The 24,851-nt window shown below is 40.2% G+C and overlaps 1 protein-coding gene across 7 annotated transcripts in view; it reads right to left on the bottom strand.

Moving 5' to 3' along the window:
- PIEZO2 (piezo type mechanosensitive ion channel component 2) overlaps positions 1-24,851 on the bottom strand; it is a 273,980-nt gene that overhangs the window by 19,098 nt on the left and 230,031 nt on the right. For 6 of the 7 annotated variants that reach the window (XM_077352782.1, XM_077352780.1, XM_077352783.1 and 3 more), the window contains 14 exons: positions 20,869-20,980; positions 20,252-20,314; positions 19,534-19,700; positions 18,914-19,071; positions 17,624-17,794; positions 16,245-16,637; positions 13,877-14,135; positions 11,601-11,783; positions 7,959-8,205; positions 6,026-6,158; positions 4,959-5,106; positions 4,632-4,846; positions 1,818-1,976; positions 563-710 (listed from right to left, as the gene is read on the bottom strand). In XM_077352782.1, coding sequence (XP_077208897.1) covers positions 563-710; positions 1,818-1,976; positions 4,632-4,846; positions 4,959-5,106; positions 6,026-6,158; positions 7,959-8,205; positions 11,601-11,783; positions 13,877-14,135; positions 16,245-16,637; positions 17,624-17,794; positions 18,914-19,071; positions 19,534-19,700; positions 20,252-20,314; positions 20,869-20,980 — 2,556 coding nt within the window. Of the gene's footprint in view, positions 1-562; positions 711-1,817; positions 1,977-4,631; positions 4,847-4,898; positions 5,107-6,025; positions 6,159-7,958; positions 8,206-11,600; positions 11,784-13,876; positions 14,136-16,244; positions 16,638-17,623; positions 17,795-18,913; positions 19,072-19,533; positions 19,701-20,251; positions 20,315-20,868; positions 20,981-24,851 lie in introns of those variants that run through there. The other variant, XM_077352787.1, reaches the window with a different exon arrangement.

The following is a 24,851-nucleotide window of genomic DNA, read 5'->3' on the forward strand; positions in this document are numbered from 1 at the left end:
AGCCTGTGCTGAAGCTCTCTCCCCTTGCTCTGGAAGCAACAGATTCCTGGAGGAAAGTGTTCTAGTGCTCAGATACAGATGAGGGTGTCGCTGAGCAACTGCTCCCCCAAGTCCAGGCTGGAGCTCTCTCCCCACAATGGCTGCCCCTTCAGGGTCTTCTCTGTTCCCCTGTTTCGGGTTGTATGATTTGAATATATCAGTAAATTAACTAATCTGTGTTCTAGACCCTTAATTTTATTTTTTACTAATAGTTCTTGTAATGCATTTTTTTCAGTACACGTTAGAGTTATTCTCCTCAAGCTTTATTGACAAAATTTCTTTATGTGAGGAGCACAGATCATTATCATTTTTGTGACATTTTCTTTTCCAAAGCTATCAGAATACATCAATTTGTGAGTTGTGCTTATTTTATTTTTTGTCTGCTTCTATTCAATGTTCTGTTTGTTCTTACAATTTCTATACTTGTGTACAAGGTATACTTTTTGTAGAAAGATATATTCCCCCAATATAATTCTTTAATATGCAGTTACGGGGGGATGTTCACCACAAATGTTTTTCTTACTTTTTCAGATTCCCGCCAACACTTCAGAATAAATATATGGGCATAAATATCTTCAACACAGATCCAGCTAGAAAGACTTAATGTAGTATCTGTCCAAACCCAGTCCATTACTGCTCTCAGCTCAGTCAAAAATGGAACCAGGCGGAACCTAAACACAGAGAGATCATTGCACATAATCAGCTTTAAACCATGATATTTAATCTAATACAAAAATTCAGATTATTTGTAGACTCTTAACCAAGTTAATACTTAGAACTCGTGCTATCAGCTCATGAAGAAATTACCTAAAGCCTGAGAAAAAACAGTTTGGGCAGCTTTCCCCCCAAGTTGAAGAACTATTTCAAGACCTGTGACCTAAAGGGAAGGGAAGGGAAGAGAGATACCTAGGCCAGTTCATATCAGCTGAGACAATTTCTACATTGTTTTGTTTTTCCTAATTTTAATTGTAACTGCACTGGATGTATTGACATAACATTATTTAAATCAGTAGTTCTCAACCTTGGGGTCCCGACCCCAAGTGAGGTCGCCTGACTCCTTCCGTGGGGTTGCCAGGTTGGTGGCTGCGATGGTGGTAGCAAGCGGCCGGCAGTGCCATGGCATTGGCCACTCCAGATTGTTGTGCGCCTGCGCACGCGCCTGGGGGAGCTAGCCTGACGTGCCTGCTGTTCCCCAAATCCCCTGTGAAGCCCCGTGTGGAAGCCAACCGATCTCAAGAGGGTCCCAGCTGTCCGGCGGGCGGACAAGTGGGCAGGTGGCGAGGAGGAGCCCAAATGATCCAGCTGCACAGCCAAGAAGAGCCAACGAGGCGGCTTGCAACAGCTGTCCCCCGCCCACCCGCTAACGCAGGCTTCACCCTCCCCGATGGCCAGGAGGGCGAGAGAGACCATGCGGCCCACACAAGCCTATGCCGTGTCTCCTTACTTTGCTGCATCCATCTGGGGAAACTCACTGGCGCATGTTGAGGTCGTCCCTTCTGGCGGCAGGTGGTGGTGGCAGCGGGCAGAGGCGGGCAAATGGCCGTCTCCATACCGCCTTGATTGTTGTGCGACTGCGTATGCGTCGCCATTGGCAAAGTTGGGGTCACAGCCCCCAAAAGATTGAGAACCGCTGATTTAAATAATAGTTCACTAATGTTCATAAATTAACAACATTAAATAACTCCCGAGGCAAAGAAAATCTTAAACTGTCAACTGGAAAAAAAACAGGAGATATTAACAAAGAAACACAGGGTGTGGATAGATAGGCAGACCCTTACCCTTGAAATAAGAAGAGGTTTACATAATTATAACTTTTTGTGAGGAAATTTCCAAGTACACGGGTTGGATAGCCACAACGTATCTGATATGCGGATAATCCAAAATAAACACATTTCACAAAATACCAGAGTTGTGCGACTATATTTTGGCTAAATTTCCTGCAATGGAATTTAAAGAGAAAGAAAATGAGTTTTATACATGCATAGTACTTGTTAATCTTTCTCATTACTGCATTGGATGATACTTTTGAAGACTCCACCCCAAGTTTAGGTAGTCTTTTTTAAGAGAGCTGCTTTTAGAAAAAAGAGAAGATGGAAAGTCAGAATTCTTACGATTGCACAGTTCAAACTGCTGTGGAAGAAAACCCTAGTGTTCAGCAAACTAAGTCAAAGACTCCAATGCTATTTTGGCAATCAATATCAAAATGCTGGGGATTTATTTATAAAATATATATGGCAACTTAAAAAGTAGAAAGAATTCCAATAATATAAAAAAATAACATAATCCTCAATTAACAAGTCAACTGTGCAATAAAATGAATTTTATCTAAAGTAAATTTGTAAAAGGGGAATGATAGATTTGATAGGCTAGAGCATGCCAGTTTTTCCACTTTCAAAAAGAGAAAAGGGCCTCTTTAAGCCTCCAAAAAGGTTGTGCTTGGGGGAGATGGAATTCACATGGACTAAATGCTACACAGGCTTGAAGTGACCTCCACTCTTACACTAAGGCATTTAACTGGATGTCTCTTTAAATGCCTCAGAGTAAAAAATATTCAGCTTTCCTGAATCCCAATGCTGTACTGGTATTGGGATTTCGGAACTGCTGATATTTTTCAAGTCTGATACATCCAAACCTGAAAAATACCGAGGTTTTTTTTTGCATATGCCTATTCTGTATTATGACTTCTAGTAGTTTTCTCTCAGAACTCAAACAGAAGCCGTTCACATTCCCTACTACATGTAAACTGGAGTTGCCAGGAATGGATCCTGGCAATGGATCCTGAGATCTGCATGGAAAGCAAATCATTTGCCATTAAGCCGTGGCCCATCTCCATGGATATCTATTTGCTTAGATTTTGCTACCATTATGTAAAATGTACATCAACAGTTACCTAATAGTATACCAAAAACTGGAACTACATTTCACAAGTGCTCTTGGTAGACAGTGTTTTCTTAAACCACGTATCAGGGATATCTTGTGTCAAACTTCAATTTCCAGTGGATCACTTAGCAACACTAGAATTCTTTCAAAGAAAACTCAACCAGGAAGAGTTCTATCAGATCCAGCAAATAACTTCTTTACACTCTCAAGTTCATATTCACTTAACATACTGAGTTGGACCCAAGTTTTCATAAATGAAGGAAGCTCATGGAAGCAATTTTAACAACATTCTCTTCCTCCAGCATGCCTGAGAAACTATTTTTAAAGGATGGAGTACATGAAACAATATGCCAAGAAGCAAAGAGGAGGAATGTAGAAAGAAAGGGTAACTGAGTTGTAAATTGCTTCACCTCACAGTTGAATGAAAAACACAAGTTTGGTAAACAGAGCAAAAGACCATGTGAAAGTCAAAGGAAGTGCTTTCAGCTAGTTTGCTGCCTCTCCTGTATTTCTCCCCCCAACCCCCAGCACTGCACTCTATGGTATATTCTTCTGGATAATTCTTGATCCTTAGCAGCTGTCCTTTGGGGACACAGAGGGCTGCTTCTACCTTGCTCAATTTGCAGAAACCTGGAGCCAGCCCACTGCATACTTAAAGTATGAAAATACAATGATAGACACAAAACATTCTAAGAAAAAATGCAACCCTGCAGTGAACTCATTTACAGATATGGTAAAACAAATATTATCCCAAGCAGATGCTTTAACTTACTTTCATAACCTGCTTACCTGATGCATCATTGAAGCCTATTCCTCATCCACTAGTCTTTTTATTTATTTGGTCTAGAATAACTACAGTTAACACTTTTTGTTTGTTCAAGAGAAATATCACCAATATATTTCATTCTGACCCAGTTTGTGGGTACTTAAATGAAGAGACTGAGGCCATTGACAGACAAGACATCTATAAACCTGAGAAAAACCCCAGGTTTACAAAATAAAATAAAAACTGAAATCTTAAAAAAACCACACCTCAGGGTTTAAGCCCCCCAAATTCTAAAAAGAGAGCTTGTTGGTTTAAGATATGGATTCCTCTTTGACCATTGCTAGGTAAGTAGAATAGTATCACAAGCCTTGGTCATTGTAGGGGCAGCATCCTTCCCAGAGATGTTCTGGCCTTTGAAAAAGACTCACTGAAGCCAAGCCTGACGCCATCACTTGGTGGCTTGCTACCATGTCACTTTGATGACTCACTCAGACTTAGTGGCTTACTACTATTCAACAGCAGTGAGTGGTGTAGTGGTTAGTTTCAGATTAGGATCTGGAAGACCCAGGCTGAAAATACTATCTGCTAGGAAACCTTACTACATGACTTTGGGACAGCTGCAAGTTAATCTACACCTGTTGTGAAGATAAAATGGAGAAGAAGACAATTATGAAAGTACCTTGGGTTCCAATTGTGGAGAAAAGCAGAGGCAAGTTAGACTGAGAGAGTATGATTACTACAAGATCACAAGGCAGGCTTCCAAAGTAGAATTGGAATGTGAATCTGAGGGGTGGGGGAAGGGGAAAATGAGATGTCTCCATGCAAATCCTTGCAGATTCCCTGCCTATATTGTTTGTATTTGCATAGAGTCTGTACACTCTTTAAGAAAGTGGATGTAACATTGCTAAATTAAATAATTTAAATAATATTCTTTAAAAGCATTTACCTATCTGTCACTCCAGGCAATATAAAGAACATCCAAAAGTGAATACCAAAAACAAGGATGACCTGGAAGATGACTTTTCCCATGACAGTCTTCCTGAGATAAAGAGCCCTATCTACTACCATTGTTCCAAACTGAATTAGCACCATCACTAAGAAGGCTTCCGGCACTTGGTCCTCTGATAATGAAGACGTAATATCTGCTGCTGCAGAGTGTTTCTGGGAAGAAAAAGGGCACAGTAAGACACAGAGAACAAATTCTCTTATTTACCATAGTGGATCATCATCTGCAGCAGATTCATTCAAACACATCAGCCCTCTTGTAACATACCCCAAAGGCCCAGAATCCGAACACAATGATGATGAAATCCACAGTGTCTGCAAGGAACATGAGGACATAAACGTCTGTCACAGCACTGTAATCTGGGTGAATGAGGTTGTAGAAAAACTGTCTGATTGGCACGTACACTTGAAGTGTCCTGAAATAATAGAAAATACCATCTCTCTTAAAACAAGCAACTACGCAAAGAACTGTGTTCTTTGATTATTTATTTATTTGATTTTTATACTTCCCTTCCAGCAGGGCCAGCTCAGGGCGGTGTACAGATAACAATACAATGAATAAAAAGGAATAAAATACATTAAAATTAGGTAAAAATATTAAATGGCGAGAATACCACTCAATACACCTAATTTAGGTGTTTCCTATATACTCCAAAGCCAGGGTAAGATTTGGGTCATCTTGTAATGATGAGAAATGATGATATGTGATAGTAAGTGTGTGGGGCACGAGAGATGCAGATGTTCCATGCGGAAGAACTCCATCTTACAAGCCCTGTAGAAATGTACTAGTTCTGCCAGTGCCCAGATGTGTTCTGGGAGCTCATTCCAGCAGGCAGGGGACAGGATGGAAAATGCCCTGGCCCTGGTTCATACCAAATGTTCCTCCTTGAGGCCAGGGACCATCAGTTGGTTGAAGTTAGTAGAGCAAAGTGCTCTTATTGGGATATAGATAGACAGACAGTCTCTCAGATATGCAGGACCCAGACTGCGGATGTCACCATCACATAGAGGTGACAGAAACAAAGGCCTGGACTGATACAGTTTTAATTGAAAATGTTCTAAGTAATACTGTAAACCATCTTACACCACGAGGAGATGTGTTGTAATAAGTAATAAATGAATAAATAAATATGGGACAGTGACATCACCTTACCACATGGGATTGCGAGGTCATGCATATGGAGAATGAGACTTTATATTTGAAGGTCTTCTGTGCAAGGTTATCCCGCAGGTGGAACATATTGTGAATTCTAGGATATTTTATTGTACAATGTCTTTATGTTCTACATGCATAACTATTTTTAGTCACGTCTGATAAAACCTTTAACTGCTCACTTTGTAATTGTAAAAGCCTTAGCCTTGATCAATTGTTCTCGCAGTTTTTCCACAAGAAGTTCTTTCCTTGATTTTTGCTTTATGCTCAACACGCTGCTCCCTTTTTGACTGCTATTCCGTGTGCTGGTACTACCTGAGAATGACAGGGAAGGTGGGGGTGGGCGGTAGAAGGAAAATATTACAGAATGGTATGCTAATCTTAGCACAATATGTCCCTTTAATTTTCAAACAAAGCAGTGCAACCTTCAATTTTGAAGTAACACACAGTGAAAGAATGTCTGACTAGGTCAGCATCTAAGATCTTATATACTTAAAGGCAAACAATAAAAAGCCCTCCAAATCATTCAATCAAGCTGTCAATTAAAATAACAGAAATAAACAAGTTGGGATCCTGCAAGGGTGGCATGTCGCTTTGTTTCCCCCTATATCCCCTCCCCACACTATTTTATCTTCCTTTCCTCATAGCAGCTCTTGTATTCTCTATCTTTTCTTTGCTTCCTTCTTTCCTCCCCCCTCACTCACCAATCAACCATTCCGTTATCTCCTCCCTCCCATCCTCAGCTTTATTATTTGTTTACTTCATTTATATGCTGCCTTTCTCCCCAGTAGTTACCCAAAGCAGCTTACAACATTTGCCTTGTCTCCATTTTATCATCACAATAACCCTGTGTGGTAAATACCATTGAAAGGCATTGAGTGGCCCAAGGCTGCCCAGCAAATTTCTATTCTAAAAACATTTTTTCCCAGCTCTCCTACCTTTCCTTAGCTTAGGCTTCTCGGCGTCTGGCCTATTTGCAAAAATTATGTGGTGACTGGTCACACAGGGGAGTTGTGTAGTAACCACTAACAGGATGGGACAAGGTTTTGCAAGTTGTGTGAAGGCTGCCTTTTTGTGTTGGGTAGCATTACTTTATCAGATAGCCAGTACCCTGGAGAGTTGTACAAATTCCATGATAACAAATTACCCGGCGATTGCTGTGGAGCTTGCCGCTAGTGATTCCTCCCCTCATGGGCAGGAGGAAAGGGAACAGGGGTAAAAATCAAAGTAGAAACCAAGATTTGAAGGCTGGCAATACTCTTGGGGTTGCCTAGCAAACCCCACAATGGTAACTGAGTTCTCATAGGAAATTTATTTCTTAACGGTACATGTACTGTTTCTATTATGGGGGGGGGGGGGTTAACCCCTCATTTTTTTTTTCTTTTTACATTTCAAACTTTTCTGCACACTTGGGGCTTTTATCAGCTTTTTAGTAAGATCTGTTTTGTTTGTTCATAGCTTCAATCTCTGCAGGTAAACTGATACTGCAGGTAAACTTTGTGTATCTTTCTGGAATGGAAATGGAGAAAGATATACAGAATTATGAGTTACTATTAAACAGAGCAACGAAGGAGCCATTGCTGAAAGAAGATTTGATAATTTATTACTTTCTTCTTCTATTGTCAAGTAGCAGAATATTTGCTAAATATTGCAAAAAGGTTATAATTTAAAATGGTTACTGTATAATTTCCCAAGCCTTGTGCTGGATAATGTGAATTTGAGGAAATATATTTCAGAGGAGAAGCAATGACGGTGGGACAGTGTTTAACTCTTATTTGAGCCCAATTTGGAGGAAGGAGAAGAAGTCTATGCATGGGGAAATACTTGGTAAAAGATAGGTTAAAATCCCTTTCTTTTGGCTGCTCTTTAAATATTCAGAAAGTTTGAAACCATGATTGTTGAAGCAATTGCCTCATTTTGGTTTAATTCTGCTTTATAATTTTCACACATTTACTTGTAACTAACATAGTTATTGTCTGAGAAATTAATTAAGAATGGACATCAAATACATTCCACTCTTTTCTTTAGTTATAGAATATCATGGTTGTACCCTCACAGAAGCAAATACAAATATTCCACTCAGTTTTAGAGCCTCGTTATTAACAATTCACAGACCTCGTTTTGACCGGTGTGAGGAAAAGCTGGATCTGTGTGAGAGCTGTGATCCACTGCTTGAACTTTTCCTACGGATGGCAGTTTGCTGCTCTGGGAAATGGACATGTATAGACTCAACAGATGCTGCCAAGTTAACTGATGTCAGAGAGTCAGCAGAACCTCTCCTGTATGACTCGGACATCTCATCATCAGAGTCATCTTTGCTGATGAAATCTCCTCCATCTTCATCATCCCACAATCCATGACACTAATGAAAACAAATTACAAACTAAGATTTTTTGCACCCATGTTAGTTCACAGAAATCTTCCAAAAACAATAGACCTGTAACCCATTTAAGTTGCGGAGAACTCAAAAGATTTCTAATTGTTGTGTGATATTTTGGTGAATCCTAATAAAAGAAAATAAATACACATCTCTTTATGTAAAACATTTATGAGCATACATTTCAGCACAGGCTGAATATGGACCCTCCAAAGTTTTCCTGTGAGGACCATAACAACTGCATTCTGTATCAGCTGCAATTTCTGGGTCAGAGACATGGGCAAGTTACAGAAGTCAATTCTGGAGGTGACCACTGCATGGATCACCAAGGCTAGGTGCTCTGAGGACAGGTAGGGTGCTAGTAGCCTCACCTGATGTAGCTGGTAGAATGTCTGGCTACTCTCGTGACCTGTGCCTCCATAGAAAGGGAGGTATCAAGGATCACTCCCAGATTCCTGGCAAGGGGTGAGATGTTGTGTCCTGGCAAGGGGTGAGACAGGCAGATGCATTTTCTGGCCTGCCCCCTTCCTTCCTAACCATAAGACCTCCATCTTGGAGGAGTTGAGTTTCTGCTCAAGTCACCCAGCTACAGCTTCCAAACATCTGGTGAATGGTTCCAAATGAGAGACCAGGTGGCTATCCATGAGGAGATAGAGCTGGGTGTCAACTGCATACTGATCGCATCCAACCTCAAGCTCCCGACTAGCTGAGCCAGAGGGCGCATAATGATGTTAAAAAGTGTAGGGGAGAGGACTGCCCCCTGTGGGATTCCACAAGGGAGCCAAAAGGGGCACAGAAACTCATCCCCCAAAGCAACTCTCTGTGACTGGTACTGCAGGAAGGAGAGCAGCCATTGGAGGGCTGTCCCATGTATCCCCATCCCTGTGAGATGGTGGATCAAGAGCTTGTGGTCGACCATGTCAAAGCAGCCAAAAGGTCTAACATCACAAGAATGGCCAAACTGCCTCTATCCAGCTGGCACTGGATGATGATGTTATAGGGGAGTCTCTGAGGAAGGGCAACATAATATATGCCCCTATGCCCAAAAAAGGGCAAGATTGTCTGGTCTCAACCAAAAGCCTGGAAGAAGAACTCCACTGTACGGGCCCTGCAGAACTGTGTCAGTTCTGGCAGGGCCCTCAACTCTTCTGGGAACTCATTTTACCAGGCATGGGCCAGGGCTAGATGAACATCCCATGGGCCCGGGATCACAAGCTGATTCAAACCTGCAGAGTGAAGAGTCTTGTGGGAGGCATACGGAGAAAGGCAGCCCCTTAGGTATACTAGACCAAGCCCACAAATGGCCTTAAAGGATAACACCAGGACCTTGAATCTGATTTGGTATTTAACAGGTAGCCAATGCAGCTGCCTCAGCATCAGCTGGAGGTGGGCCCTCCAAGGTGTTCTAGTGAGGACCTTAGCAGCTGTATTCTGCACCAGCTCCAGTTTCCAGGTCAGGAACAAGGGGAGATCTGCATACAGCGAGTTATAGTAATACCGGATGGAATGATAATCACTTGAATCACTGTGGCTAGGTGTTCTGGGAACAGAGAGGGCGCTAGTAGTCTTGCCTGGTGCAGATGGAAAAATACCAGTTGGACTACTTTAGTGACTTCAGCCTCCATTGTAAGGGAGGCATTAAGGGTCACATCCAGATTCCTGACAGAGTGTGACATCTTCAACTGCACCCGTACACAAGTGGCGAATGCGCTTCCTGATCTGTCCCTTTCCTACTGAACCACAGGAACTGCCTCTATCCAGGTGACGCTGAAGTTTCCTCTAGACCAACTTAACAGCATCCACTCAAACATACAATTCACCATGGAAAAGGAAAAAGAAGGAAAACTCCCCTTTCTTAATGTCATGGTTACTCATAAAATGAACCAACAATTGGGCACAGAGTTTACATAAAACCAACCCACTTAGATTGGTATTTTCACAAAAACTCCAATTATCACCCACAGCAAAAGAGGAGCATAATCAAAGCATTTTTGGATTAAGCAAAGTGGATCTGTGAACCCCATCTTCTCACTGATGAACTGAATCGCTTTTAAGATGGGTTCTGCAAACAAATGGCTACTCTACAACAGAGCTACAAAATCAAGTCAAAAACTCATTAAAAAGCCAGCCCCACGCAGGAAAGATATTTGTTCCATTCATCAAGGAAATAATTGCATAGAGAAACTAACAGAAAAACATAACCTTCAAACATCTCCAGACCCACCAAGGAAATACAACAAATGATACAGTATGCAAAGGACACTTCTATGGGGGTCTATCACATACCATGCAGCTGTGGACAACTGTACACGTGATCTACAAAATGCAACATTCTGACAAGAATAAAAGAGCATGGAAGATACTGCAGGCTGAACCAACTCGAGAAATCAGCGGTAGCCGAGCATGCTCTAGCCCAAGCTGGATACAAAATCTTGAGGACATGGTAATACTGGATAACACTAGTAACTATTATGACAGATTACACAGGGAAACCATTGAAATACATCAACACCAACAGGGTTTTAACAAAAAGGGAGAAAGTCTAAAGATCAACACAATCTGGTTCCTGGCATAAATAACTAGCAGAAGCAAAAAGAAACAAACAAACCAGGAGTTTCCTCAAACATCACAAGACTACAGACTCCTTTTCTTTCCCCATCCCTTCAGTCCAGTTCCTGAGATGAGTCACACACAGTCAAACCTCAGACAAAGGGAAACCGTTAGCCTCACACATGCAAATAAATCTCACCTCCACCTGAAAGGTCAATAATTTAAAAGGACATCCAACCTCAGTTGTACCATGCCACAGAGAGATACACATCCTGCTATGACAGACCTCTTAAGATGCCAGCCACAGAGGCAGGCGAAATGCTAGGAGCAAAAACTACCACAACCTGAGAAAACTACAAAAGCCAGTTTTTTTGTGTAAACTGTGTTTAAAATACAGAGCTGAAATGCATACAAATCAAAGCACAAAGCACATATTTCAGTAGTAAATTAGGAAGTTTGATACTCCTATTGTCATATCTGCCTGCTAAGCCATCTACATTTTCAAAGTTGCCTTGAATACCACAAGATTGGGAACATAATCATGTAAATAACTCTTAGTAAGGTCTGAAAGAACAGTATGCATAAACATCACATCAGGGGCAGTATCAGTTAACTAATCATATTCGGATCTGATTTTCCATTGTGCATTTTGGAGTTTAGTACGATCAACTCTCCTTGTATCCCAGTCTTATTATCTGTAACACAAAAATGGTAATCCAAATATGACAGATGTCCAGTATGCTGACAGTTACACACAAAAACAAAATTACTACTTTGTAACAAAAAGCAAAGCTAATTTAAGCACAATACACATATACATTTCAAAATACCTTTAAAATTGATCGATGGAAAAACAATGCAAGTAGCTGAACAAGGTCATAGTGAACATAACCTTCTTTCTTCTCAACACCAATAATATTAGAAGGAAAGAAAGGTTGATCTTTTGTGAGTTCAATATTTTTATTCCAAGGGAAGAAGCCAAATTGGAAGAAATACTTTAGAACTATTGCCACCTATGAATAAAAAAAAAGTACAAATGAAAAGTAGCCTTATATCAACCTGAATTTAAAAAAAAAGTAATGAAGAGAAATGGCAAAATAGAAAGTGACGTAAAATATGTCTTATTTCAAAGTACAGTTCAGCAGATGTGCTTAAGTGGCTTGAATAGAAAAGGGCGGGGTGAAGGTGTCTGAGGAAGGAAGGAAGGAAACTATAAGTCATACATTTTATTTCATACATGTAAAGTTCATGAATTCAGTGAAGCAGATAAACTAAAGGAGGAATGAGTAAACTGGGCTCCTTAGTCAAGACCAGAAGGAGGTGGCTTGTCTTATCCCAGCCTTCTGTCCCCCCCCCCCCCCAATTCACTGTGTTTTGCAATAGCAAATGAATTGCATATATAGAGGTCTGGCAGTTTAAAGGAATTCAGGAAACTGCTTAGAAGTGGAAAAGAAGGCAAGCAGAAAGCTAACTGTGGTTTATAAACAAACTCTGGTTTGTAGGGAAAGCAGGGTTATACAAACCAAGCAGAGTTTGTACAAAAATGGTTTATACAAACCCATTTGTCATATATGAATTAAATACAAAACTTCTACTTACTGAATTCGGTAAATTAATTATGTATTGCATGTGTACTTCAAAGTCTAGAATTTAATACAAATAAACTCCAGATGATTACACACTTATATGAGAATGCAATAATTTCATTGCCCAATTCCACAGGGGTGCCATACTAATATGCTGCTGACAAAATAACAAAAATATCTCATAATAACTTAATGACTAACACATTTATTATGGCATAGGCTTTCACAGGCCAGAGTCCACTCAGAAACATGGAGTGTTATGTTTAGTTTTCAGAGAGCTTTATCAGCAAAACTACAAATACAAAAGGGGGATGGTAGGGGAAGCTATCTCAAAGACAGTCTGGAATGCCAAGTTACCAAGAGCAAGGGTGCATATATTTCACTGTTAAGCACTGATGAAAACAATCAAAAGAATGAAATCTGAGATGAAATTCATAGACCAGCCTCTGCCACAGCCCCCAGTGACTACTCTGTTCTCAGTACACTGACTCTGTTACAAGACCTAATAATATTATCACTGAAGGTTCATTCACAGTTGCACTTCATCTAATGTAATATGTGTCATGTACCAGCAATGTCCTTCTGCCATTTAAAAAAGACCAAACTGGATAGTGTCAAAGCAAAAGAACAAATGCACATGAATCAGACTTTAATACCCAGAAGCCAGGGAGAGAGCACTGCAGTCTCCCTGGACATTTAATAGATGTTAAAGTTGCAGTACTTCAAAATAAATATTTCTGCTGAGTTAGAAATCATATATACTGTAGATTTAAAACAAATTGAATTAGACTTGAAATGAATTAGACTTGAAATGGTTTGTACATTACTAAAAGTAATTCCTGCTCTTTGCAAGTTTGTGTTTATTACTCAGATTCCTCTTAACTTCTCAACAGTTGTACACTCAGCCTGTTGCTTACACTTTCCCCTCTGTGCTCTGAAATATAATTACATGCACTTTGTCTTGGGGAAACTGGACCTTCTGGATGTTCTTTCCCTTATCTAATTAAATCCCTTCTGCTGTTTGCAGCCCTGGAAACTAAGGATGTGCATTCAGATATTTTCAGTCCAAATAATAACCATATTTTCACATTGTGTATTTCATATCTTTTACTTTTACCTTTTTCTTTTTACTATTAATGGCAAAATACCTCTGTTTACCTAAAGGGAAGACTAGCCCCACTGTCATAGAATCATCAAGAAAAAGATGGAGCTGTGTTTAATTTGTGTACAATTTACAGACAATAACTATTTTAAGGTAGTCATCTTACATTCAGGTAGTCGTCTTACATTCTTTCAGGTAGCATTAATATATTTAAAATAAAGTTATTTTTGTGGAGGAGACTTGATGGAAATGGGTTCCATATACCAAGTTCTGATCTCAGTTACATATCTTTAAGCCCATTAATCATAAATTACATCAGATCTTGTTTCTGTGCATTTTACAACCCAGATTTACTCTGACAAAAAGTCCTCCTGAATGGCTATGTACAATACTTCAAAGATAGAGAAAGACAACATACCTCAGTGTAGACAATAGCAGTCATCCAAAAACGCTTGCTAGGTCTTGGGACAGACAGCATGGCCCAAAGGAAAATAAGGATAGGAAGCACAAGGGTAATTATGGAGGCGGAGACCATGTGATTAAGAATAATCACGAAGTAACACACCATTTCTGAACGGGCTACGAGTGTATTATAGAGAGCATAAATCAGCAGCAAAAATCGAGGCTGACCAGTATAGAATTTCTCTGACTCTTCCAGTTCTTCATCATGAAACATTCTAGGGGAACAAAGTAAGGTGAAAGCGACTTACTGTGTGAATATTTTAATACTGCAGAAAGTCTGAAAGTATTGATTATTAGGTATCTCTATTCATAGCATGGCCACTTGTTGGTCTGAAGGGCTTTAAACCTCAGTTTCCTGAATGACATTTCTGTCACACAGCAAGCAAACAAAGCTACAAATACCCCCCTAAAATTACAGAATTGCCAAACCAATTGCAAAAAGAAATCTGTAATGCACTGAGGGGCCCTGTTGATCAAAGAATAAAAAAAGAAGTCCTTGGACACAGGTATTGGAACCTAGCTGAAGACAGGGGGAGACAAAGTTAAACATCTGGTGTTGTCAATGTTGCAAAATTTATGCTTGAGAGAAACTATAATAGTCATAATGACCAATAATGTATCAGGGATACCCAACCTTTTGAGCCTGTGGGCATGTTTGTAATTCTGACATGGCATGGTGGGCACAACAACAAATAGCTCTCATAAAATGGCTGCCTCAGAGATGCAAGCAGTCACAAAATGATTGGCATAGCTTAACGTCAGAAACACAGTGAATATCCTTGTTCTGTTGTGGCAGCTTTGGCCAAAGCAGTGTTTGAAAAACTCTGCACAGACAATCAAATCTCCAGTGGTCAATGAGAAACCTTGCTGGGCAAGAGCCCTAACTGGCTCTGACCCCTTTAAAGGGACACTTGGCGGCACCAGATAAGTTGTTGGTGGGCATCCAAGCACCCAGGGGCACCATATTGGGGACCCCTGTTTGAAAGTATTGCACTTTTTTGATTCATATACATGTTCTAGAAAGCTCGAATTACTTGTGACTCCCCATCAGACAAAATGCACAATGTATATAGTATACACTGAAAATCCCATGTGGGATGGCATGTGCCTTCTAAATGAACATTTTGTAATATGTGAAGTAGCCCTCAATGAATAATAAGAACAAATCACTAGAAGATTGTGAAGTAAACATTCACTGCATTTCATTGTAAATTAGTCTCTAGTTCAAATTTGTGAGCAGAAAAGAAAACTTGGATAGATAGAAAAGGAAATACCAGTGAGATACACCAATTAATGATGAACTGGGACTTACAGGGTCAAATCCCTTTTTGTCAAGAAAAGCTTGCTGTAGCCTAATTTAGTTTTATAGCTTTGCTAGGACCCCACTAGAGCCTCTTGTGGCGCAAGAGCCTCTTGTGGCGCAGAGTGGTAAGGCAGCCGCCTGAAAGCTTTGCTCATGAGGTTGGGAGTTCAATCCCAGCAGCCGGCTCAAGGTTGACTCAGCCTTCCATCCTTCCGAGGTCGGTAAAATGAGTACCCAGCTTGCTGCTGGGGGGTAAACGGTCATGACTGGGGAAGGCACTGGCAAACCACCCCGTATTGAGTCTGCCATGAAAACGCTAGAGGGCGTCACCCCAAGGGTCAGACATGACTCGGTGCTTGCACAGGGGATACCTTTACCTTTACCTTTAGGACCCCACTGGCTACTCACAGCAGTTGGGGGACTAAGGTTGCCAGTTCCAAATTGGGAAACTTGTTGAGATTTGGAGATGGAGTATGGAGACAATGCCATAGACTCCACCCTTCAAAGCACTAATTTTCTCAAGAAGAACTGATCTCTGTAGTCTAAAGATGAACTGTACTTTCAGGGGATCCCTAGGTCTCACCTGGAGGTTAGCATCCCTAATTAGTTATAAAGACACAATGGATTAGAGAACCATTATTCTTCCTTCAAGTGCTTAGAGAAAGCACAAGATAAAAAAATGTAGTACATAAAGCTAACAAACAATACAGTTGCAACTAAATTAATGCAACTAATAAGGTATAGGAATCGCTCATACTTGGATAGGAGTATGCCTTAATACCCTATCATACATGCCACTGGTATCAGCTGAAAGGATGGGAAGGTCATGAGCATGGAATTTAATAAATATATTTGAGAAGACAAACACACTGTTCCCACTAAACATCAGCGTGTTAAAGTAACTGCAATGAAAAAGCTGTGTATTTTCATACTCCAGCTAAACAGAAATATGTCAATTATTATAAGATTTCCTTCATAGTCATGGATGTTGCTGTGAAAAAAGTTGTTATATGGTTCTTACTTGTTTAGAAGCAGTTCACTTGCAGTCAGCTCATGGGTCAATGGGGGGAGTATAGGGTCCTCTGATTTGTCTGCGTCCAATTCATCTGGACTCACCATCATATGATTTTTGTCAGAAGAGTCATCTTGGGAACCATCTAAGGGGAAAAGTTCCAAGCTCACAGCTTTGCTATATGAAGGAGGTGGTTCAGCAATACCATCCAAAGCAGAATAGGATGGCACATCAGTATCAGAGGTATAAGCAGCTCCCTCAGAATCCGGACAATAATCTTCCATATCATGCTCTTGTCTTGATGCACCTTCTGCCCCTTCTTCATGTTCTTCCCCTTCAACTTCTTCAATGGTTTCTGTTGTCCCCTGACGGGAATACAGCATGGTGATTTGGGTGGCCTCACTGTCAGGAACATGGAGAAGAACATATTTGTCAACTTCTTATTTCATAGACACCTCCCCCCCCCCATTCTGTTATGCTGATGAATTTTAATATTGAGCCAGTGCTGGTACATAACTATAGGGAGTTATGTATTAAGAAATTTAATTGCATGCTCTCATTCCATTTCAGTGCAACTGCCCTTCCTGTCTTAACCATGAAAAATCTTGTTGTGTTGGGTCCACAACCCTTCTGTTGCATTACTGTTCTGTAAACAGTGACATAGAAAAACATCATCATATGAAAAATAGTTCTACCACTAGTACAGAATGCACACTGTAGAGTCAACAGATTTGTGCCAGACCCCAATTCTTCTGACAGGACACAAATATAACAGCCAGTGTCTCAAGTCCTCTGGGACTCACTTGAGCTGAAGCCTGTTTCCCAGATCCCAAGCATGACTCCCCCCATATGACTGGCTAGCATTGGTAAGCCCAAAGAGCAAGCAGTGGGCAAATGGCAGTAACAATTGCAAAGGGCTAAACACTAGCAGAGATTTCAATTCTTTTTGCTGTTGCTGTGCTTGTCAAGCTGCCTTCTGACCTGCCCTCATTGTGGTCACAACAGCTGGAGTTGGGGAGCACAATATTGTTTCCATTGACTTCCACAAATGGTACTTTGGATCCAGACACTTGTTAGCAATGTTGTTAATTGCTAACCTAGATTCTATTCAAACTAGCATCTGAAGCCAGCATTCCAAACTGTAATTTTTTAAAACAACAACCATCTAGTTTAGGAACCTAAGATTGAAATCAGAAGGGACGAAGAAATTATTAAAATTATACACAATTCCATATGAATCTGCAAGTATGAATTTAAAGATGTGAAAGATGCTTCAAATGAGTATGTGAAGAATTTTACTCATACTGAAACATAAAAAGCAAACTCATGACCTTGTAAAAAAAAGGGTCAAGATAAATGAGTGAACAAATCATGCATGGGTTAAGCACCTTGATATGATGCTGCCACTGTCTGCGGATGAGGAGGACATATCCATGCTGTACATTTTACGAAGTCTAGGTCGAGCACGCTCACTGGTTTTAGGAATAAGGTCTTGTCCATCTATATCATCAAGGGTTGACTGTCTTGACAATAACAGTGTGGTTGCTTCAGTGCAGCAGCTAGCAGTGTAGACAGTTACAAAGTTAAATACTATCCGAATATCTACATGGTACAGTAGTGAACCTGCTTGCCGGCCATGCACAATACAAAGACTGAGATAAAACATTTAGGAAGAAGCTAAGGAGCTTTTTGGTTATAGAATACAATGATTTTAATTCAGGGTAAGGCTAGAACAACATAAAATAAAAAGTTGGTAAATGATCAGAGCTTTAGAAAACCTCTTAATTTCTGCCTGCCTTTCCCCTGAAATTCCACATTTCAATTATCTAGACCATATCCGCATGAGAAATCCTGGACAGCCTTTGAATGTTGGCAGGTTTTAGAGCCCCTTCCACATCATGTCGCCTACATCCCGAGGCTGTCCAGTAGCTGGGTCAAGTTTTGGCCATTTTTAACTCATGATTTCAGGAATCGCCAAAACTAAATCGCACTTCCTATAAATTAGCAACCAGGGATAATACCGTATGGAGGGGGAAATGTGCGATAGTCTCAGCAGCTTTGTCCCGCCCTCACACCCGCCCTCCCCTCTCCATTTCCTGCTCTGAGTAATTTTTTTAAAAAATGGCATGGTCTCCAAAGCTACATTGTCAAAGGTGAAATAAAATCTTGTTTATGGTCGATGGTCTTTTTAGGACCAGGCAGGCAAAACACAGCCCCTTTTCTGTTTTCTGGAGTGGGGAATGAGTGGGGAAAGGGGGGTGGGTGGGTGATCGGGTAGCCTTTTCCCAATCATACAGGGGTCTAAGCACCTTGTTTTTAAGCCAACCATTAACACAAAATGTTTTTGTTTTTTGGCTCCAGGGACCACATTTAGTGTCTCAGAAATCCACCTAGACAGAAATAAAGTCCCCAAAAATATAAATCCCAAAATGGGGTGAGGGAATGCTGTAACGTTCTGCCATTTCTCCATAGCAATGCAGCAGTGTTGATTTTTATTTAAAAAATGCATCTGCGTTGTGGCATTACTGCATAGCAACGCTGAAATGCCTATAAAAAAAAAATTCAGGGCTGAGGGGGAAGAACATTTAAGCCCACAAGAGAACTGCTGTGCTGTGATTGGTGACCTGCTATAATTGACAAGCTAAGGAGCGGAAGGAGAAAGGGTTACTGTGAGATACCTGGATTCACTGTCACGTGAAGGGGCTGATTCTAGACTTGCTGTCCTCTCAGCTGCCAGTCCTGCTTCATCAGTTCTATCCAATCCTGATTCCCTGGAAAGCTTCATCATTTGGTTCTGGTAATACATATGTATACGCTCTCGAGTTGGCACATTACCCTAAGAAAAGGGGTAGAATTTAGAAGCTAGAATACAGCATTTCTATTCTATAAGATATGACAATTGGATGTATATTTTTAGGTGTCCTCGCAAGAACAAAATGGCTAAGGGGATCAAAGATTCAAGAGTGTCTTTCAGTACCTTCATAAGCATATACTCATCTAGGTCTGTTGGACTTTAAAAGGATGTAATTCTGCTTAGGATAGCATGGTCAGAGTTATATCACAGAACAGGAGTGTCACTCTTCCTACCATCAAGTCTTACCCAAAGGATTTCTCCATGCTCAACTTTAGATAAAAGTTGGAAACTGCAATAATCCTGTATTCTCCTTCAACAATCATTTAAAAATAAACTCAATCTACTTGGTAAATCAATAAAAGTGTTCATATTCAGCAACAGCGGAGTAGCTGAGGGCCTGGCATTTAATGTCATCATATACACAATATAAGCATACCATGTTACCTTTTTGATCTCTCTAGTAAGCATGCATCTTTCGATTCTAAGCACAGTGGAAATGTCAATGTGCTCTCTTGAAATTGAATTGAGCCAAGTTGTAAAACTATCAATTGTTGCCAGAAAAAGAACCCAGGTGAACTTCAAAATGTTATATATTCTTTTGATAATGTTATCTGGGGAGGGGAAAAATATTAGAAAATTAGCAGTCATCACAGAAGCAAATATTTGTGGATGACTGGACATCTATCTAGAACATCATAACCATTGTTACTATTCTTTATTTGGTGCTGAATTTGATAAACATTTAAACTTCAGTAATTTAAAAAATACATTCAACCCCCTCCTATTCATTGCAACTTTGAACTCTGAAACATTTGCTATTTGTTTGCAGAAATTATTTCTATGATTAGACAACACTGGGTCTTACTGCATTCTATTTTCATTATATCACTGGCCCCCTAACTGTCCTATTAGCTGCCTTCTGTTTTCAGTGTGTCAAAACTGCTGAGATAAGACAGATACATTTTATTCTTTTCACTTTTTAAGGAGCTGAACTAGTTTTTCTTGCTACATAATTTTATAGACACAGTGATGCATACTTTCTGCCTCAAACAATCCCATTTGTTGTTCCTCTTCAGCAGCTTTCTGGATTGCCTTGAATAAATAGTCATGTGGTCTTTTGTTTATGGATTTAATGGATGCCTTTTCTTGCTTTACTACTTACCAGGTCCATCAGATTTCTTTTTGACAGGTTCCTCTTTTTCTTCACATTCCATATCTATAGCAACTGACAAATCAACAAGCAATGAGCAAAACCTTCTGGGAGTTTATACATCTTTAGTAAAAATGTAGAGATGCATGCTGTTTACTGTAGGCTATTTCACATTCTACATAGTTAATTCATTTAAGACATGCCATTATACCAAATTAACTGTGTTCGTCTATGAAGTCTTTGTTTTATCAATTAATATTTAAAAGTACAAACAGCATTGCTCAGTCTGAGCTGAATGTCTGAATGAATTATGTTAGTTGGCTAACTTGCACTTGGTTTGGTTGTTCAGTGACTTTTTCCATTGCCAATTAAAACCACCTTAAGTACTGGTTATACTTCACTGCAACTAGTTCTTTAGAGATGGCTGCCACTATTAGGTATACAGGTATCAGTATATAATGCACAATTTCCCACTATATCTTCACTGCTAAATTATAAAGCACTTTCTATTTTACTGCCATATAGAGAGACGTTGGCACAGATCTTATTTATTAAGAGCAGACTAGCACTTGCATTAATGAACCCATTTTCTGCCACAACCTGCTGTGGCCCTGAAATGGCATACGTACCATCCTCAGATCCTTTATGCTTCTGTTTCCCTTCTTTCTCATACTTTTTCTTCTCTTTGCGCCTCTGTCTGAGGGCAGTTTTAGGATCAGTAATCCAGGCCTGGTAAACAAACTAGAGGGAACAAGTGAATTTATTTCAAGTACATCAGAAAGGAAAAAGGAAAAAAATAAAAAACAGTAATGTAGATTTTGAAGTATCTATGAGACCAAGCAGTCATTTACAATTATAATGTAAATACTACAAAAAAAATGTAACAACTCTTTTATACTATTTTTGATTGTTTAACAAACCAAAAGATGAAAACCATTGTGGTTTCTTAAGAGTCATCCATGAAAGTTTTGTTCTGATTTCTGGGAATTGATACCTGCCACCCATACTCCTTCCCACACTCACCAGTACCAGGAAGAGTGTCTGGCATGCTGACTTTATCTGGAAGTGACATTGGCACACTGGGGTCATTGGGGGAGGGGGGAGTAATGCTCTGGTTTCTGGACAAAACTCTATGAAAAATTGGCTTCATTACCATATTTTCCCCAAAAGCCAGAATGTTGCCCCCTGATGTCTCTGATGTGGTGATGTCACTTTTGTGCAATGTCAGCATGCCAGATGCTCTTCTAAGGTTTGGGTAAGTGAAAGTCCCCCCACAGTGGGGAGTTGACAGCACATCTGGGAGCTCCCAGAGAATGGCCCCCTCCCGCACCAGCATTGCAGAGGTGGCTGGCAATCCTAAAGAAGGATAAAGTAGAACCTTCTGCTTGCAGGCAGTTTGAAACATTGGAATGTTTAATAAAATGATACTACTTCTGAATTATAAAGTAGTGCAGTTCCAAGACTGTCCATAAGCTTCAGCTCCTTTCTCTATGCTGTTGTAGAGTAGAAAATTCTGCTGATACTTTGCTGATACAGATATATTTAGAAGTGCTGCTGGGAAAAAAGAGGATTCAAACTCTTAACCAAGAATTTCCAATTATGTCATCCTCAAAAAGGCTTACATGTTATTTCTCCAATTTGGTCATGACTATTCACACTGGCAATCTTTCCTACTGGTAGTGGTAGAAAGTGCCACCAAATCACATATGGCAACCTCAGAGGGTTTTTAAGGCAAGAGACGTTCAGAGGTGGTTTGCCATTGCCTTCTTCTGTGTCATGGCCATCATATTAAGGGGTGTGCAAACAACAATAATGACATGTTTTGGTTCAAGCATATTGAACTCAGAAAACATCTGTATTTCCCAATATTAGCATGGTATTTCAATTTAGTAAATATTTGGGAATCCCATTTTTCTTTGGTTTCAATATACCCTATGGGGACTATTATAGTTAATGGTCACCATAGGCTATAATGGAGAACCCCTCTGGGAATATCATTTCAATGCTCTTTAACTTCAACTATCCAGATGTTAGCCATCTTGGATAGATAAAATTCAATCTCACTCTATATCTGGCTGAAATAATACCCAGAAAATACCAATAAGATTTTTTTCCTGCTTGGATTCAGCTGAATTCCCACCACTACTAATATTCCTTGGAGGTCTCCCATCCAAATAATAGCCAGGGCTGACCTTGCTTAGCTTCCCAGATCTGATGGGATTACCAGATCAGAGGTCTTCCCTACTATGCCATATTAATTTGCTTCAGTAGCAGCATAAAGTCATATTTTATTACATTGCACCAACATTACTGTTAATGGTCCTCATCTTAAGCTTGAATTTATTGGTGACTGAAATTTTTGTCTTGGATTTTAAATTTAGTTGTAACCAACATTTGCAGTCTGCTCTTCAGCCTCTAAAGATATTGGCTGCTAACATTCTTTACTATGGGAATGCAATGGAAGTTTATGACACTATTTATGACATATTTATCTTGTAATGCACAACAACATGACGAAAAAGAACAAGAAGTAAGCATTGTCTAATAGCAGTTAAGACAAAAGATGTTGCGCTTTTGCCTGTATGATTTTCTTTCCAAAATGAAAATCATTCTCAGCTGGCATTGCCTAAGTATGCATTTAATCAAAGACAGCTACTGCCAAAGAACATACACAAACACACACATGCAAAGGAAAGGGTGACAGGAATACAAAACTGAACTGCGAAGTTATTACTTTCAATGTAAGCAAGCACAAACGGTCTCAGGGAAGCTGGAATACTGCCATTGCTGAAAACAACACTTTCAAATGCTGCTTTATTTGCAGTTTCTGATCTACAAAAAATCACTTTTGATCACCATAAAAACAATGGGCTAGATCCAGTGACTCCCTTCTGCTAAACTGAATCTAAAGAAATCTTTCTGCTTAGTAAAAAAAGAGTCATTAGATCCAACTTAATGGATGGCAGCTATTGGATCTATCCCATTTGCCTTTAAAAACCTCTCCGAATTTCTTAACTGAGTCCCAAATGGCAATAAAAACAAAACAAACCATCTGCGTAACCACAAGATGGCATGATTCTCTTCCCATGCTTGCCACGCTCAATGTTGAATAAAGGCTGTGGCCAAATATTTTATGCCAAAATTATGGTTGTCAGTGTCCTCATTAGGTGGTCAATATCCCCCTGCAAGGCAAAAAGCCCCCAAGACTTATCTAAGGGGGCCATTGCTGCTGCGGGGGAGGAACACCGACAGGGACCTGGCTGGTTGGAGAGATTGCCCAGCCCTGGCATTCTCTGAGCAGTATGTGTGTTGGCATGGCAACAGGGGGTGTGGGTGAACTGGGCGTCAGTTAAACGGATGGCCTGATATTCTTTGGCCTCTTTCCCCCCTTCAGGGCACCCAAAGACGCAAAACCCACCCTCCCTCCCTGTTTATGAATTGTTTGACTTTTTGTTAGATGTTGAGTTATATTATTGATTAATTGTCACAGCCTGCGGAAGTGGAGCATGGGAAGGATCAATTTTGGGGAGGCCAAGCTTGTGCGCTGTCCTCCCCTAGATTTGGGGGGCCCTTTAAAGGGCTGTGTGGATGCAGAGCCTGATTGAAGGCTAGCATTTCCGGGGGGCAGGAGAACCCAACAGAGGCTGGTGCCCAGAGGGGTCACTCCATGGTGCCTCCCCCCCTGTTTCAGCCTGCCATTATGTCCGGGTTTTGGGGCTGGATAGCCAAGGCAACCCGTTGAGGGGCAGGCTGTGGTGGGCTTCCTTGTGGTAGGCTAACCACAAGATGGCATGATTCTCTTCCCATGCTTGCCACGCTCAATGTTGAATAAAGGCTGTGGCCAAATATTTTATGCCAAAATTATGGTTGTCAGTGTCCTCATTAGGTGGTCAATATCCCCCTGCAAGGCAAAAACAAAACAAACCATCTGCTTTAGATATGAAAGAGGGTTCAGAAGCGCTGTCTCCTTCCTATTTTTCCATGGGTCATTAACTATTTAATTAATTTAGACTACAGACAGAATATTTGTATGCTGCCTGTTCAGTGTCCTACACAATGAATATGCTTTACATGAACATCTTAATAACAGAAGCTTCCATTTTTTTTCCAAATTTTAAAACCATTTCTAATAAAAACTTATATTGAGAAAACATAGTTTTCTAAAGGCAATAGCTACAAGTAAAAAAAAACAGTTGAAGCAATGCCATTAGTACATCACTGCCTTATTCCTGGTGTAATAACCACATGTTCTGCTTTGTTTCAGGAATAGGATTAGGACAATAAGTAGAATCTAAAATGTTTTAGAACTTCTTCCAGATATGCCTAATGTTGCAAACATGGTATGTGACATGACAACATGGCTAAAGGATGTCTCAAGAAGGCTGATGAATTATCAACATCAAAATGTACAAAATACATAAGAACAAAAAGTGTGGAGGTAAGATGTGCCTTGTTACTATTCTTTTGACATGTTACCAGCTTTCTGAGAAAGATTACCATGCTGGGTGAAAAAAATACAACATATTGAACTTCCAACAAGTTCAATAGGGTTCATATTTTATCCACTGTTAATAAATGCATGCAACCTGATTTCTTTTCAAATAGGTTAGGC

Source organism: Paroedura picta, chromosome 9 (assembly GCF_049243985.1).
Source record: "Paroedura picta isolate Pp20150507F chromosome 9, Ppicta_v3.0, whole genome shotgun sequence".
In the NCBI taxonomy this organism is placed as follows: domain Eukaryota; kingdom Metazoa; phylum Chordata; class Lepidosauria; order Squamata; family Gekkonidae; genus Paroedura; species Paroedura picta.